This window comes from Artibeus jamaicensis, unplaced genomic scaffold (assembly GCF_021234435.1).
Source record: "Artibeus jamaicensis isolate MK-2021 breed Jamaican fruit bat unplaced genomic scaffold, CSHL_Jam_final contig_465, whole genome shotgun sequence".
Taxonomy (NCBI): Eukaryota; Metazoa; Chordata; class Mammalia; order Chiroptera; family Phyllostomidae; genus Artibeus; species Artibeus jamaicensis.
Window position 1 is genome coordinate 40,646,297 of NW_026521843.1, and position 17,880 is coordinate 40,664,176.

Here is a 17,880-nt window from a genome sequence, read left to right on the forward strand (position 1 = left end):
TATTTAAATCTAATATACTTATTACTGCCAGAGGGGAAATTTCAAATTACTGTGCACTACAGAAACATGGTTTTCCTGGCATCCCAACATACCTTACTGGTTTCCACCATTGTGGGCAAGAGGCACATATTGAGTTCAGGGCGCGGAGGCCGAATATTGCTTTTCCCTCCTATTAGCTTGATATTTTCGCGACAAGGGAAATAAGGTCCAAGAGACACTAAGACATTAAAAGTGTACAATAAGAATAAATGGAAAAGTATAAATCTCCAAGTTTCAGTGTGCAGAAAGATTAAATGCCAACCATATTCAAGTACTGGGCTAGATGAATACATACTTGGTATATTACTGTGATGGTAAGTACAATGGTTGTGCTGTAGAAATGGAACCAGAGTATGAAGAAAGTCATGGGGACTTAAAAGCACAAGTTCCTTGAGGACATCTGAAAATAAAAACACAATTTGGGTATTAAAAAACTGGAGTATGTCTACCTATTATTGTCAAACTCACAGATCCTTTTGAGTGACTAGCTGCAGTGTGGCAGCTGGAAACTTTTAATGAGTCTAAAACTGTTTTAGCTCCTAACACCGGGAGAAATTGTGTCTGATGCTCAATGAAATCTGAATCAGCAGAGTTACCAACCACAATGAGGTCATTATTTAGAAACTAAAATTTAAAACTTTTTATTTGTATATTATTTATCCAAGAGAAGCACCATGGAGAACTACAATGAAGAAAACATTTAATGCACATTATGTGTCTTTATACAATCAACCACAGAAACATATGAAGAAATCTAAAGTTCAAAATTCTTCAGATCTAAGGGATAATCCTTAATCTACTTTTAATGTTTCATGATGCTAGCTGGATTGATTCTCATCCTCTAATCACACAGGTGTAATGCTCATGATAACAGGCTACTGGCAATAGAGATTGCTACTATGCACCCCACCCCTCTTGCTGGAGAAGCGTACGTAGTCCAATAATTCCACAGGCCAATACCTGCAAAGACTGCCTGCTTATACATGAGAGCCAATTATTCATGTCATTTTGAGAAAGTCCCTAAAGATGACTTCTTAGGAGTCATCTAAGAAGTGCCCCTTAGAAGTGCCTTCTAAGGTAGTAAAAATCTAAATATAAATTTAAAATGAGGGGGGTCCTTTAACAGGCAAAAATTATCATTTTATTATAAATATGCAATCAATAAAAACATGGAATTCTTAGGAGTCTATGAACAGCTAGTACAAAGTATCTTTAGGCGAAAGAACTCAAAGTGAAATAATCACCACAACCCTTTACAATGTCAATTCTACTTTGTAAAATTTTCATGATTCTATCTTGCCTACATAGGTTCAGAAGATTTCAGAGCAGGAGATCTAGAGATAACCTAAGGTCAAAGGGCCCAGATATATTAAGTGACCTGCCCATGATCACATAGGTAAGTTACTGGCATGATAAGAAATAAAATTCAATTTTCTTAGGACCAGTTGGCTAATGCAAGTTACACATAGAAAGTACAAATGTTTTCTAAACCCTACAAACTAACTTTGCATCTTACCAACCCCCACCCTAAAAAACAAAAACCCAAAAAACCCAGAAAAATGTTCTTTCACTAGGGTTTTACACAGGTGTATCTTCCAAGTAACTTACCAATACAAGCATTTCTAAGTTCTGGAGGACTATAGGAATTAAGAAGAGTTAACAGTTTATGAGCAAATTCTATTCGCTCCTGCCACTGGATTAATGCTTGTTTAACATCTGCAAAAACAAAAGCATACGTAAATAGACCATTTGAAATCAAACCTTTTCACAATTATTTTCTATGTAAACTAAAGAATATTAACAATAAGAAATTAAAATTAATCACAAACATCTTGGGTAAAAGCTGTGACCACTCTTATAAGATGGCTGTTACTGTTAAACCTGCTACATTTCTTTTTTCTCCCCTTTCTTTTATTGATTTTAGCGAGAGGGGAAGGGAGGGTAAACTAGAGGGTGAGAAACATTGATGCAAGAGAGAAACATAGATTGATTGCTTCTTGCATGTGTTCTGAATAGGGATCAAACCCACACCATAGCCATGTGCCCTGATCAGGAATCAAACCAGTGACCGATCTACAGGATGACACCCCATCAACTAAGCCACACTGGGCAGGGCTAACCCTGCTAGATTTCTTGAAGCACATATTTGAGTGATGAGTATATTCTATTTTCCAGAAGTTTATATGAAGTTCACAGTTAACATCTTACAGGGCCAAAAAGAGATATTTTTATAGTTATTTCTCCTGAACTAAAAATCATCTAATCTAAGCCATGACGTTTCCAGTATTCACAAAATACTCATGTTTTAACTGTGCTGGGAGTGTTTTCCAGTCTCCTAAATCTTGACACTACGACATGCTTGACTGTTTTTGGGGGTAGGCATATAGAAAATAAACAAAAGCATTATAGCAGGAGGTCATAATAAGCATTTCCTCATGATCAGCTAGCATCGGCCCAAACTTCTGTACATAAACTGGAGATAAAAAATGAATTCTCTGAAGCATGCAGTTTAAATGCCTTATTTTGCTCTTTAATAGTTGAACTAACAACAAGAAGAAGAAATAGAAATGGCCAAACCTTTTCTCTGAAGAAATGGGCGTGTAGACTTCAATACCGAAAGGAATATTGACAGAAGTTCTACTAAGTCTCCAGTCACATGGCAAGCTGTGGCTTCATGATACATCATGTGCAGTGTGTTGAAAGACTACAAATGATTCAGAAGAATGGAAAACATCATTTTCATTTTTACTTTACTGAGCCACAAAACTATAGTGCTCATCCTCTAGATAAATGTTTTCAGACTCAGACTACGCATATGTATATGAACACAAAGCAAATCTATTCGCTTTTTATCCAAGTCAAATTTTCTCAGCTCTTTTTTAATATAGATAAATCCTCACACTTCAGAGCTCTGATATTTTGTGTATACATTTTAGTCTGAAGGAACAATTTGTTTAATCAAATTTTTTTTCTTTTTGTTACTATTTGTTCTAAGACTGCAAGCCTAATACTTATAAGGCAGCAGGAGCAACAGGAAGATTGGGAAGAATAGGTAACTGTTTTAACTAATATTTCAGGGCTTCCGAAGATAGAAAATGGTAACATGGCTGTCAGCCACACTCAAAACAGTAGGTCTGAAAGAGGTAAAAAGCTAAAAAAACATAGGAATTTCTTTAATTATAATGGCTAATTAAGTCTATTTTCTTTAACTATATTAAACTTAACTAAACCCTTAGGTTTTTTTTCCCCACTTCATTTTACATCAAAGCATCTTTTTTCTAATCCTCTTGAATCAGTCCCCCATAGACTGTATACTATTCAGAATTTAAAGTCCCACATTCACAGCCTAGAATCTGTGGCAGTACATAATCTGAACAATGTACTTGGGTGACATTTAACCTATAAGTTGTGAAGAAAAGACCCATGTCTCTCTTCTTCACTGCTATATCCCTAGTGCCTAGTACAGAGCCTGGCACAGAGTAGACATCAAACATCTGATGAGTGAAGGAATTAAATTCTCACTACTTCTCTTCATATACATATTGTTTTATCCAAACAGAAAGACTTGGCACGTCTCAAATACAACCAGTATTTTCTTGTCTCTGTGCCTATTAAATCATTTATCTAAATGCTCTCCCACCTACTGCAAGTCCAAATTTTACAGAGTAGTTTCAAATGTGCTGTATTCCTATTCTACCATACCGTTAGCTGAAAAAGCCACCCTACCTCTTAATCTCACAATATCCTTCACATGTACTCTCATTTTATCTCCATTAGCAGACAAAAGGTTACAAATGCACCTCTGTGGCCTTAAAATCATCTCATAGTGTGGATGTTCAAGAATTATGGGAAGAATGAATGTCTGATTTTAACCACTTGAAACAGTCTCACAGGCTTTCTTTCATGATGCTAATCTCAGTCTCTGTAATGTTATCAAACAAGTGAGCTCTTGAGAACTGTGCCCTTGATTAAATCATATGAATTTCTTCTGTTTCTATCCTTACAAACAAAATAAATAAAACTAGGCTATTTTAAGGTAAGTGGTTGTTCTAGATACAAAATGATGGGGAAAGTATGGAATTACTATGGAAAAAGAAAATAGCACCCTAGAAACTGTGATCTAATTATTCTTTGAATATAGATTAGCATTTACTGCTCTGTTTAATTAAAATCAAGATATCAAGATACCTGTAAAGTCTACAATAAGCTCTAAATAGCCACAAAACAAGAAGTCTTGGTGAGAAAATTAAAATGAAATACATCTACAATAAAATATTTACCTCAGTCATCAGAATCAACCCTCGATTAAATACAACAAGAAGTCTGTCTTCATCAGATTCTAATAGTATTCTGAAGGCACTGGAAAAAAAACATGAAGTCTAATTTGAGAACTTTAAATCAGAACAGAACACTTTGCTGATATTAAAAAAAACACCCACAATCCTAAAGTATAAGATATTGTCATTTAGGCTCTCTACCTACCTACAGAAAAGAGACTACTACAACTATTTCTTATAAATGCAATAAAAGAAGGCAATATTAAATAAAAAGCCCTCTAAGTAACTTAAGGAAAAGTTATGTTTAATAGTATATAGTTAACTCCACAATGGTGGAAGAGAGGTATGATAGGAATATTTTAGAAATTTCAGTATAAAAAATGTTTTTCAGCCCTGGCTAGCATGACTCAGTGGACTGAGTGCTGTCCTGCAAACCAAAGGGTTGCTGGTTTGATTCCCAGTCAGGGCACATGCCTGGGTTGTAGGCCAGGTGGGGGGCACATAAGAGGCAACCACACATTGATTTTTCTCTCCCACTCTTTCTCCCTCCCTTCCCCTCTCTATAAAAATAAGTAAGATCTTAAAAAAATGCGTGCATAATAAAGGATATCACTTCCAGTTATTAGACATAATATTGCATTGTTCAAGAGTTCATCTAATTTTTTTCTGTACAATGGTTCTAGTAGCATTTAGTTGTCTTCATTCAAAACAATTTTGTTAGATTGTATTGTGACAGTCGTATCAGCATATATATATATATATATATATTTTTTTTTTTAAAGATTTTATTTATTTATCTTTAGAGGGGAAGGAGAGAAGGAGAGAAACATCAATGTATGGTTGCCTTTCGTGCATCCCCTGCTGGGAACTGGCCTGCAGGGAACTGGTCTACAACCCAGGCATGTGCCCTGACTGGGAATCGAACTGCGATTCTCTAGTTCGCAGACCTGTGCTTAATCCACTGAGCTACACCAGCCAGGGCTCAGCATGTATTTTTAAAAAATTAAGCAATATTGTGAAATTTTTGTGTAGCCATTTTAATAATGAAGATGGGAGAAAAATCCCCCACATTTTCAGCATATTATGCTTTATTATTTCAAAGAATGTAAAAACTGAAACACTGAAAAAAATTTGTGCAGTATATGGAGAAGGTGCTGTGACTGATCGAATATGTTGAAAGTGGTTTGCGAAGTTTCATGGTGGAGATTTATTGCTGGATGATGCTTGACTCGGTTCAATAGACTAGCTGAAGTTGATACTGATCATATGGAGATATTAATTGAGAACAGTCAACATTATACCACATGTGGTTGAAAGCCAACATACTCAAAATATCCAAATCAATAAAGTTACTGGTAAAAATTAAAATGTGTCTTTTGTTTTATGGGAAAAAACCATATGGACTTTTTGGTCAACCCAATATATAGAAGCATTTTAAGAAATTAACCTGGATTTTAATTTGCTCAGAACTGTAAAGATCATGATTTGTTACTCTGCCTAATTCCTATAGTTATAAAATACAGAGAGACGCAGGCTACACAGAATGAAAAACATATTAACAGTGACTTGTCCAAAGATGAAGAAAGCTGTTTCTGGAAGCCTCCAGAACTGAACTTTTCAAGCATAAATTTGAATCACTGCCATAGAAAAAAAGGAACGCCAAGCTTTAGGTAGAAGATTATACATGTATGGTAAGGTTTCTTCCAATTCTAAGATTCTACAATTCTGATAAAACACATACAATCCAAAACCAAACAAAAACAAACCCTGTTTAAAAGTAGCTTAACTTTCAATATATAAATTCTTTCAAGGTGACTAAATGCACAGATGCTTTCCTGATAACCTTATAAAACTGGTAAACTTTCAGTTACAAATAATTTAAATTATATTTGCCCTCACTTGGAAAAACAAAATAAACAAAAAACCACCACAAAATACCTTTTTACCTTATTAAAGTAGTCCAGCAGGAGCGTCCATCTAAGCAGCGTAAATAACAACTTATGGTTGTTTTCTTAAACTGTTTAATATCTTCTAATTCTTCATCTCTCATATCTGGCCTCTGAGCTATAAATAGCTGCATCAGGTTAAATAGTTCTTCCACTGCCTAAAAAAAGAGAAAATAAGTATTATGGTGATCTTTTAACCCTACATTTTAGAATGTCTGCTTCTTATTCTGACTATTATGCTCATTAGACAGTTCTTAAAATTACACAAATAAACTAGATTACACTAGCATTTGAGAATAATTATGAAATTAGCAACAAATTCTATATTTAAAACATCATATGTAATTCACTGAAAGAAAATCTCAAAGTGGAATTTTAGGAAAATTTAAAACTGCAGGTTAATATAGTTCATTTTTAGTCTTAATACTGTTTAAAAACTATCACCAAGCCCTTATTATATGAAATGTTAAAGGGACTTATCTAAGAAAAAGAAGTTAAAGAAACATGAATAGTGAAAGGACAACAAACTCACAGTTATTAACAACCACACCTAAAACTAAAGCAAACTAAAAGGACAGCTAGATCAGGAGTGGAAACATAGAAATGAAGATCTCAAGGAGGATTAGCAACAGGGGAGTGGGAGGAGGAGATGGGGGGAGAAGGTACAGAAAACAAGTAGCATAGACAGTAGATAGAAAATAGATGGGGGAGGGGCAAGAATAGTATGGGAAATATAGAACCTAAAGGACTTGAGACACATGGACATAAACTAAAGGGGGGTAATGGTGGGGTTGGGGGGGCATAATTAATTCAAAAATAAATAAATAAATTTAAAAAAAAAAGACTAAGTTTTCTAACTTCCACTGTGAATCCAGAAATATACTACAAGAATCCTTTGTCCCCCCCCTTTTTTAATAAATGAGAAATCATTATTTGTCACAAAAATTTTATGCCCGTCAATTAAGACCATTTCTGAGAAAAACCCTTTGATGCCAACATTTAAAATTATCTTTCTTGAATGATGGATAGTCAGTTCATGTTACCTGCCAAAAATTGATTTAAGCACCATTTTTATGAAAATCTCTAACAGATAAGTTCTACAATAAAAGCTGTTACATTCCATTGACGTTAAGGGCAAGAAACAACATTAGGAAATATCTGCACTCACCAGCACTCTTCAAAGGTATATTTAACTATGGACATGTTTAGTAATTAAATTAAATATTATCCATGTGAATGTGATTGGAACAAATCCACTGAACCTTAATATTATAAATCCTGGTCTGACTCCTAAGTCAGACAGACTAGACTCTCATTCTCTTCATTTTGTATTCTCATAGCCTTCGTTCGGAACATTTTTCTTGGTACTTAATACAGTCACACTTCTTTTCTTTATTATAGGCATTCTAACTTTCTTCACTGGGAAGTAGATTATTCTTTCAGGGTGAGAAATTTTAAACAGTTCACTATCTTATGGCTAAAGAGCAATAAAGTCCTTTTTTTAAAAACAGGAATTGTACAGAATTGTACACAATTCAAGGATATCAATCCTTACAATATCCTTTATTGTATTCTTTTGATTGAACTGTTGAATGTCTTGAAAAAGCTCTTCCCACTCCCACCACCCCCTATTTAGCAAACAACTTCTCATATTAGCAGTTTGTGGTCTGTGGGTTCAGAATAGTTTTAAAAAGAGTTCGCACTCTCCTTCTAACCCTATTTCCAGATTTATACCCTCTTGGTCTAATTTTCTATTAACAAGAGAGAGGAAGAGATGACAGTGAAAAGAAATACCCACTCTTACATGGAGGGGAGAAAATTTAATATGAAACCTACAAATAGTCTGCAAAGAAAAAAGGATCGGATTTGGACTGCATATATTTGCTTTCATTCAGCTGAATGTAGTGTGAGGAAAAAATACTAGGGAATACTACAACAGAGATAAAAACATTGTTCAGCTCATAACTTAGCATAATATATAGATCTTGATATTGTCTAAATAGTAAATACTCACTTCCCTAAAATTACCATGAAGCTGACTTTTTTCATTAGGGACATATTTGCAAAACCATACATTGAAATAGGTAGGTTCCATTACATAGAAAATTTCAATATAAACCTAAGAAAAACTATGTATATACTCATAAATTTTATAGCCATATAGCATTTTATACATGTTCAAGGAAACATATATTAAATCTTTAAGAAAGAATAAAGTTAGACTGTATTCCCATATTTGTCATCACTTTGCACAAGGGAAAAAAACAGGTATTTCTAATCAATTTGAGGATACAGATATAAGATTTATCAATTTTACTCACTCCAGGGTATTGGCTGGCATGTGGTGTGAGATTCTTAAAGGCCCACTGGATGTTCTGGTGAGAAGCTAGTTGTCGTGTAAATGCAGGAGACTGCTCACAGCAGAGCCTCAGAATGCCGTAGTAGGCAGGCAGCATCCCACGGTTAAAAAGCACCACATCCTGATCATCATGGTCAGCAAGGATGTAATTGAAGGCAATGTTCTTGGTTACCACTGGGTTCTGAACAATAAGGCGGATATTCTCTGGACAGTCAGCACACACATTGTACCAAAATGAAAGCAAAGCCTGTTTATTGTGATTTGTAGCTATTGCTGGCTCAGAAAGTTTAGGCTGGAAAAGGTTCCACAAATCCATGAAATATGTGGAAAACATCAGCTTCTCAGTTTTGGAAATTAAACAGTAAGTCATAAAGCTAAAATAGGGCACTAGCTTTGTAGTGCCATGAACAGCAGCATCAACATAAAGTTTGGCTCTTGAGAGCAAACCAAGGAGCACGTTGTAGACCTGATGTAGGACTACTGTTGTGTCTGGACTGAGTGGAAGGTCACGGGTTGGGATGTGCAAAGACCGTGTTGACCGGAACATCTGGCGGAATGAATTGCTTGGTATAAGGGACACCAGAAGATATGCTGCAGCTATAAAATGTAAAACAAAACTGTCAGATAGATTCTTACAAGATATAAAATAGACTGAAGAGCAGTCATTAAACACAAAGCCACTCTTTCCTTTAAAAATGAAAATGAATAAAATTTAAGGGACACGAACACCTCTTTTAATATCTTTGTGCTCTAACTATTCGCCCCACAAAAAGATCCCAAGAAATGATGAAAACAGATTATCTTCCTTCTGTCACTGTTATTTTTTAAGTGGATACAACAATACCATTACCAGAAATGACTTTAAACCTCTTTTGTTTAGCTTTCCCAAGTTGTAGAGTTTTCCCATGTATTTTATCATTTTATTTCTTCTTAGGAAACAATATGGTTTAATAAAAAGACAGTATTTGGAATAATACTGTCTTGTAATAGACAGTATTGCTGATTATTTTGTAATAATTTACAGATTATAGTGAAATTTATTTACATTATAAAGGTAGAATGAGGTTTATCTAAAAAACCTTTGTAATATATAAGACTATATATCTGCCAATTATAGAACATTAGCTTTGGAAAATCTTTAAAAGTCTTCTAGGCTAACCTTGCACACACAGAAAGACTTTCTCTTTCAACATACCTGACAAATCTTATTAAGCCTAGGCTATAATGCTGAGAGGTAATGACTCATTAGTTGAGTCTATCTGTAAAAGCAGTTAACTATGAGCAAGGCATTGAGCTAAATACTTTATAAATATTATCTCCTTTAATCTTCACAATCATCTTGGAGGCAGGTGATATTACAGTGGAAAATTGGAATTTTGGAGAAGCAAAGACTAAGATCACACAGATGAAGAGGTAGAGCTCATATTCAGCCTTGGAAGATGATGATGATGACAACAGTAAAACAATAACAACAAAAATTGTTAACATTTACTCAATGTTTACTATTTAACATCCTAAGATTATATACAGTGGTAGGCACTATTCTTATTTATCCTTATTCTCACTCACACTTAAAGCAATAAGACCACCCCATATCACACAGCTAGTGGCACAACTGGAATTGAAACCCAGGTGGTCAACCTCATGAGCTAAGGCCTCTAAGGTCTTACTTTAACTCTTTTTAATACACCTACTAATTCTGTCTCCCACTATTCTACCTATAATTTGATAATTTCCATTGTATTGCAAAGCAAATAAAGTCAGTGTTTCTAAAATTAATTGTAATCTGCCCTGGATGGTGTGGCTGAGTGGAGTGAGTGCCAGCCCGTGAACCAAAGGGTTGCCAGTTTGATTCCCAGTCAGGGCACATGCCTGGGTTGTGGGCCAGTTCCCGGTGGGGGGGGGAGCGAGGCGTGAGAAGCAACCACACACTGATGTTTCTCTCCCTCTTGTTCTCCCTCCCTTCCGCTCTCTCTAAAAATAAATAAAATCTTAAAAAAATAAAATTGTAATCTATTTTATAGATTATAAATTAAACTTCATTTCTACACAATACTCCATTTCTATTTATTTCTTCACCTATATAGTGCTCTGGTAGTCTACTTCCAGGATGGCTCAATTTAATATGTGTCTCAAATATAAAAAGTTGACATGTAGATAGCATCCCGATCAATTTTTGTAACACTGCAACTGAGAAAAGTCTTTCATGATTTAAAAAACTTACTCAGTTGAACTTAGAGCAAATCTACTCCCACTTCTATATGGCAACTCTTAAAATACATGAAGACACCTATCATGTCACAATTTGTCTTTAGACTAAACATTCTCAGTAGTTCCTTAAAGTTATTTTGTAAGATTAAAAGTTCTTGCCCTGGCTGGTGTGGCTCAGTGGAGTGAGCGCTGGCCTGCGAACCAAAGGGTCGCCAGTTCAATTCCCAGTCAGGGTACATGCCTGGGTTGCAGGCCCAGGTCCCCTGTTGGGGGCATATGAGAAGCAACCACACATTGATGTTTTTCAATCTCTCTTTTTCCCCCTCCCTTCCTCTCTCTAAAAATAAATGCATCTATTTTTTTTTTAAAGTTCTCTGTAGCTTTTCTTCTATACATGCTATCATAATTATTATTCTAAGTTATATTCATTCTATTCAAGTATTTGGGTACCTTTTTCAAGTTACATTTTTTCAAAAACACTTTCTGACATTACTGTAATGATTAATGATTAAAAAATGATGTGCCATAACAATTTATTTCCTAACTGAACATCCAGCTTTAAATTTTTCACAACTATGAATAATGTTATGATAAATGTTAGGGGTATCCATATACTGGATGACTTATATAGACTGAAATCACTAAACAATATTACTGAGAGAAAATGGGCAAAAAGATTTTAAGGATTTAGTTACATGCTAAATTGCCTTTCATAAGGGTAATATTAACTTACGATGTCACTGCAGTGCATAATAATGCCGTTTCCAGAGTACTGTTAGAAATACTAGGTATAATGGCTAGCTAAAAAACTTTGAGTGGCAGAGGGGTTCAGCATAGGTTTTTGTTTTATGTTCAGAAACATGAATGCCAACTGACATATTGTGTCAGCTCTTACAAATATCCCATTTCTGTGGGGTTAACCAAATTGGCAGGAAAAACAAGCCTATAAGCAAAGTACCAATGCCAATCCATGTATACCCAGCAATGAAAGGTGTTTCTCCCAAATCTTTTATTTTAGAATATTTAAAAGAGACGGTTTCCATACCCTGCCTCCCCATTTCCTCTACTGTTAATAACTATTATAATTAAGGTACATTTGCTGTGACTATGGAACCAACACTGGCACATAACTATTAACTTTAAACTTTACACTTTAGATTTCAATAGCTTTGCCATATATATATATATATATATATATATATATATATATATATATATATATTTTTTTTTTTAAAGATTCTAGGATATATTACATTTAGTTATTATGTCTCCTTAAGCTCCTTGCAGCTATGAGAATTTCTCTGACTTTCCTTGCATTTGGTGACCCTGACAGTTTGGGGATCAGGTATTTTTGTAGAATGTCCTTCAAATTGGGTTTGTTTGGTATTTATCATAGTTAGACTCAGGTTGTGGGTTTTTGGGAGGAAGACCACATAGGTCCAGTGCGTTTTGCATTACGTTATATCAAAGGTACACGCTGTAAACATGACTCTTCAGTGATGATGTTAACTTCAATCACCTGGCTGAGTTAAAGTTTGTCAAGTTTCTTAAAGTTATTTCCCCCATCCCCCACACTCTACTTTTTCAAAGCAAGTCACTTAAGCATACGCAAAAGGGGTGGGAAATTAAACCTCCATGGGGCAAACAAATTATTTTAAAATTTTCTGTATGGGAAAGCTGTCTCTTCTCCATTTATTCACTTAGTCCTTTATTTACATCAGTATGAAGACTCAGGAATATTTATTTTATATTTTGGGTTACAATCCGGCACTATGTTATTTATTTACTCAAATTGTTCCAACTTTGGCCATCGGGAGCTCTTTCAGGATGGTTCTAAGTCCCTTTGATATGCCCTCATCACTCTGGTTTTTAAGTACCTCTTTGCTTTCTGTTTCTGCAAGATGTTTGTTAATCAGCCATTTCTCCAAGGGGCTATAATTTGTTTCATTGAAAAAAGAGAAAGGGGTATTCGGTGTGCTTGTTGCTACTGTAGTGTCATTGATTCTAGGCTCTCTTAGTATAAGACAGCTAGTAAATATTATTTTAATGATTAAAGACATTTAAAATATTAACTATTTTTATTTCTTTTGACTACTATCACGAGAGGACACATTCTATGTTTATTTACAAGCAATTTTCTAGTCCGCACAATATCTATATTTTGTATTTGTCCACCTGTCTTCCAGTATCTTTGGTTTATTCTCCTCCAACATGTGTATAATAAAGATGTTTGTCATTTAATGTCCATAATTTCAGTAAATATTTTCTCTCAACTTGTTTTATATGTCTTTACTACTACTTTACTCTTGGCCTTCTCATATTTTTTTAAGAGAATTTCCTGACCCTTCACTCTTCACCAATCCTAATCATGCTTTCTCACTCTATCAAGCAATGAAAAAATGGCTGTGGTGGTGATGTTGCCTGAGAAAGGACATACTTTTCTAACCTTAAAAAACCAAACCACTATACATATTTGTAAAACATTGGTATGGGTTTCCAAATACTAAATATAACTTTGACTTTTAAAAACAATATCTCTAAGAGCATTTGAATTATACAACAATGGCATACTGTAGTCACCTTAAAAACAAAACAAAGAACAAACTTAGACAACAAATGGTTTGTTAAATTCTGAATATTTGACTTACAAGTCCTGACTCTGGGATAATTATGAGCCAAAAGAAACCGCTCGACCCAGTTTTCCATGTTCTGCAGGACCCAGCTGTGTGCCAGTTTATTTCGGGGTGTCTGTACTGCCAACCAATCCAGACACTGAGACGGATTGTATTCTATTACCTACAAATAAAACAGGCAAGAACAAATTATGAGGCCAAGTGAATGAGCAGTTACTTTTTAACTTACTTTTGGTATATGCCATTAAACATTTAAAAGTCAAAACAGTTTTTTGAAAACTAGTGCCAAAAAAGTTCCAACCATGATTTTTCCCATTTCTAATGCTACTACTGACTTTTATCAATAGGAAGTGTTCAGAAACATATGTCATTAGTTTACAAAATAAAATTAAATTAACTAAGGACTCTAACATAAGACCAATAAGAGAAGCCAATGACTTTTAGGCCTAAGTTTGCAAATTAATTTAAAAGTACTTTTAATTCTTTAATGTTTCTCATCTTTACTTTTATTATTGTTTGCCCAATCTGTTACTATAAGTAACAATGAAAACCAGTTCACTGCACCGCTGGGAGATTTTTTTTCATGGGAAAATGGAATCTTAGGCTCTAGAGAAGGGGTTGGAAAACTTTAACTTGTGGGCCAAATTCAGTGGTTGCCTAATTTTAGGTTTTACTAGAACACAGCCACATTTAGTCATTTATATACTGCTCATGGCTGGTTTTATGCTTAAACAGAAGCTAAAAGGTTTCAACAGAGCCTAAAGTACTGACTATCTGGCCAGGAAGAGAAAAAGTTTATTGACCCCTGTCTAGAGAATGGGCTTTTCCAACACTAAGGAGAAATTTTATGACCTCAGCAGTAACTGTGGAGGAAAGAGAGTGGCTGGTGCTTTCTCTACCATTTCTATCAACTGCTGAGAACACTTCATTTGTATTTATAGCACTTCTGCCACTCTATATAAATTTCTTTTTGATGGTAGAAAAACAAGAACCTTGAAATGGCTGAAGGCTGTTCATGACTCTAGAAAAGGTCTTAAAACTCTGGGAGACTAGAAAATCTTTTCTCCCTCAGACCTTCTGACTAAAGTATCTTTCCTTCCCTTGACTGGGAACTTACTAAACCCATTTTGGGTTGCTCAAGTAAGAAGAAACTGGTACTTAATATGGTAGTGACTGTATTCGACAAATAAAATCCTCAAAAAATAAATACTGAAACATCTGCTGCAAAACTTACCTCCCATATTCTCTGCAGAATGTAAGATGCAAAGGGAGGCATTCCTGGAGGTCCACCAGCAAACTCCATTAGCATAGTCAACAATTTAAAGAAAGGATTGGCTGCCTGTAAGAGACATACCAGACAGTGTATTTAAATATACTTGAACCCATCTCTATCAGCAGAAAATAAACACATATAACTCTTGCATACAACACATTTAAATTTGTTGCTTTATGTTTGCAGAGCTCAGTACTCCTGCGTATGAACTTAAAAGAGAAGGACTGGGCTCGGGCTGGTGTGGTTCAGTTGGTTGGAGCATAGTCCTGTAAACTGAAAGGTCAGGGGTTTGATTCCCAGTCAGGGTACATACCTGGGTTGCAGGTTCAGTCCCTGGTGTGGACATGTGTGAGAGGGTGTGGACATGTGTGAGAGGCAACCAATTGATGTTTTTCTCTCACACTGATGTTTCTGTCTCCCCCTCCCTCCCTACCCCTCTTTTTAAAATTAATAAGCATATCCTTGAGTAAGGATTAAAAAAAAAAAAAGAAAAAGAAGGATCAGCTGGGAATAAAAAGTCAATCACATGGGAACCACATGTAACAAGAAACATGCATTTTCTGAATTTGGAAAACAAAATTCCAAACTCAAATGAAACAACCATGTTTACAGAAAAATTTAGATGAAAAGTTCCCTGTAGCAACCTTTGATCTCAGATATAATTTATATTAGTATTTGACATGTATTAAAACAAAGCAACCGCAACATTTCCATTTTATAAAAATATTTTTGGGCCCTGGCTGGTGTAGCTCAGTGGATTGAGCGCGGCCCTGTGAACCAGACAATCGCGGTTCGAATCCCAGTCAGGGCACATACCGGGTTGCAGGCTGGTTCCCTGCAGGCCAGTTCCCAGCAGGGGACACACAAAAGGCAACCATACATTGATGTTTCTCTCCCTCTCTCCTTCCCTTCCCCTCTAAAGATAAATAAATAAAATTAAAAAAAAAATTTTTTTGTACACTACTTTATTTCATTTAAAAAAAATATACTTCTAACCTATCCAGTATTCTGGTTAGTCTATTTTTTTTCTTGGGCATAATTATATGCTTAAAACCAAATAACACTAAAGTTTAGTATCTATTCGGGACTCCTATGTTTAACTTATATGTAAATTTATATTTAATTGAGAAAATTACATCTGTGATAAGACATGAAGTGTTAATTCAGTTTATTCACGTTACATACTGGGTAACAGGTTATGTTATGGGGAAACTGTGATAAATTTTTTCAAGGACAATTTCAACAGTTCATTTGAAAGCACTGTCAATCCTGGTAGTAGTTTTAAAAACACATATTAAATTTCTGCATACCTCAGGAGTCAGTTTTGCTATTGATGTGAAAAGCATAGATACAATCTAAAAGACAAAAAGAAGAATTTCAGAATATTATTTTTAAAATTACTAAAAAACTTTAACACTGTTTCTCAGCACTTACATGTTCTGCGAGTCGATTATTGTATCGACACAGGCTAAAAATCAGATTACAAGTTTGTCTTATATTGATGCCATCACGAATGTGTTGAAACAAGAAGGGAAATCCCTGTTAAAAGCAAAAGTTTTTCATTTAAGAACTGTTGTTATTATTTTTGTGATTATCAAATGATCTGATACAGAGAAGGTATTACCTTTCCTCCTGTTAACGCTGCCATGTCGGTCTGTGATAATGTTAAATGCCTGAAAGAAAACATTAGTAGAAATTAAGTTTTTCTTCCCTGTATACTACTACTTTGTAGCTATTTGCTTCATGACACACATCAAAACTGTCAATTCAGTTATAACTATACCAAGTGACCACCATAAAATGATTCTGAACTATCTGCTTGCTAGAGATATTTTAGACAATTTTTCAAGATTCCAAAACTGTTATCTAAAAGCTCGAATCCAATTTATTTCCATTTAATTAATGTTTTATTATAACACTAATAAAATTAAACACTAGGTTTAATTTAGATAGCTTTTCCTGAAATGAGAACCTTCAAAACAAAAGGAACCTTCTTCCAGTGTAAGAAGAAATACTAGAAAGTTTCACTTCCCAGTTTTAAACTATTACATACATCTTTTAAACTTGTTATGGAAAATTTTTGTACAAAAACAGAAATAAATAATTATTCCATCACTCAATTTCAAATTACCAAATTCATGGCCAGTCAGATTGCATTTGTACCTCCTATTCACTCAGTAAGGACTATTCTAAAGCAATTCCAGGTATTTTATCATTTAATACATTAATGTCAATACATATTGCTAAGAGATATTTTTAAATGTAAACACACTCCCATTATTCATACCCAAGATTAATCAACAATTCCTCTCTACCACACAGTGTCCAGTTTCTAAATAAAAGTTTTTATACTTAGTTTGTTTGGATCAGGATACAAATAAAGTCCTTTGTTGCAATTGGTCAAAATTATCTTTCGAATCTCTTTTAGACTACTGGTTTCCCCTGAGTTTGTTTTTTATGTTATAATTTAGAAAGCAGGCAGTCTGTCCTATAGAACTTCCCACATTTCCATTTTGCTGAATGTACCCTATGGTGGTGTTATAAGATGTTCACTTGTTCCCATATTTCCTGTAAGCTGTTAATCAGATATAGAGACTTGATCAAATCTAGGTTTGACTTTTTAATTGAGAATATTTTAGTGGTGGTATGGATTTCTCCAGGAGGCACACAATTAAAAGTTGCCTCACTTTTTGTAATGTTTTCAGCCAATGACTATCATTTCCTAGATCCAATATTTCACTTGAAATGTAAAGTGTTAGTTGATATTCTAATTCCAGCATTACTTGCTTACTTATTAGCTCAATACCTCTATGATGACAAACTTCCTGTCACTTACCATTTTGGTTGCCACGAGATAATAATTCTTGCAGGTAAAGATAGGTGCTTAATACCATTCCTTAACTAACATTTCCAAAATTATGATTTGGTTTCCTAATATACTACACAAAGGCTGTAAGTTTTTTATTTTGTTTTTAGATGTTATTATGAATGAATGGATTTAAACATCTGTGATGTATTTTAGTCCACTTGTAGTTATTATTATTGATGCTCAGGTTGTCCAATCTATGACCAGCATAAACCTCTCTAAACTGGCTCTTTTAACATGACCTTGGTAGGCTCTGATAGCCTCTTTGTTTTCCAA

General features: G+C 34.6%; 1 protein-coding gene across 3 annotated transcripts in view; it reads right to left on the minus strand.

Annotated features, from left to right (window-relative positions):
- USP34 (ubiquitin specific peptidase 34) overlaps positions 1–17,880 on the minus strand; it is a 246,758-nt gene that overhangs the window by 14,359 nt on the left and 214,519 nt on the right. For 2 of the 3 annotated variants that reach the window (XM_053666842.1, XM_053666841.1), the window contains 12 exons: positions 16,363–16,411; positions 16,173–16,277; positions 16,049–16,093; positions 14,700–14,804; positions 13,481–13,628; positions 8,584–9,218; positions 6,263–6,420; positions 4,320–4,398; positions 2,617–2,743; positions 1,648–1,755; positions 335–439; positions 93–217 (listed from right to left, as the gene is read on the minus strand). In XM_053666842.1, the coding sequence (XP_053522817.1) occupies positions 93–217; positions 335–439; positions 1,648–1,755; positions 2,617–2,743; positions 4,320–4,398; positions 6,263–6,420; positions 8,584–9,218; positions 13,481–13,628; positions 14,700–14,804; positions 16,049–16,093; positions 16,173–16,277; positions 16,363–16,411 (1,789 nt within the window). The remainder of the gene's footprint in view (positions 1–92; positions 218–334; positions 440–1,647; positions 1,756–2,616; positions 2,744–4,319; positions 4,399–6,262; positions 6,421–8,583; positions 9,219–13,480; positions 13,629–14,699; positions 14,805–16,048; positions 16,094–16,172; positions 16,278–16,362; positions 16,412–17,880) is intronic. The other variant, XM_053666843.1, reaches the window with a different exon arrangement.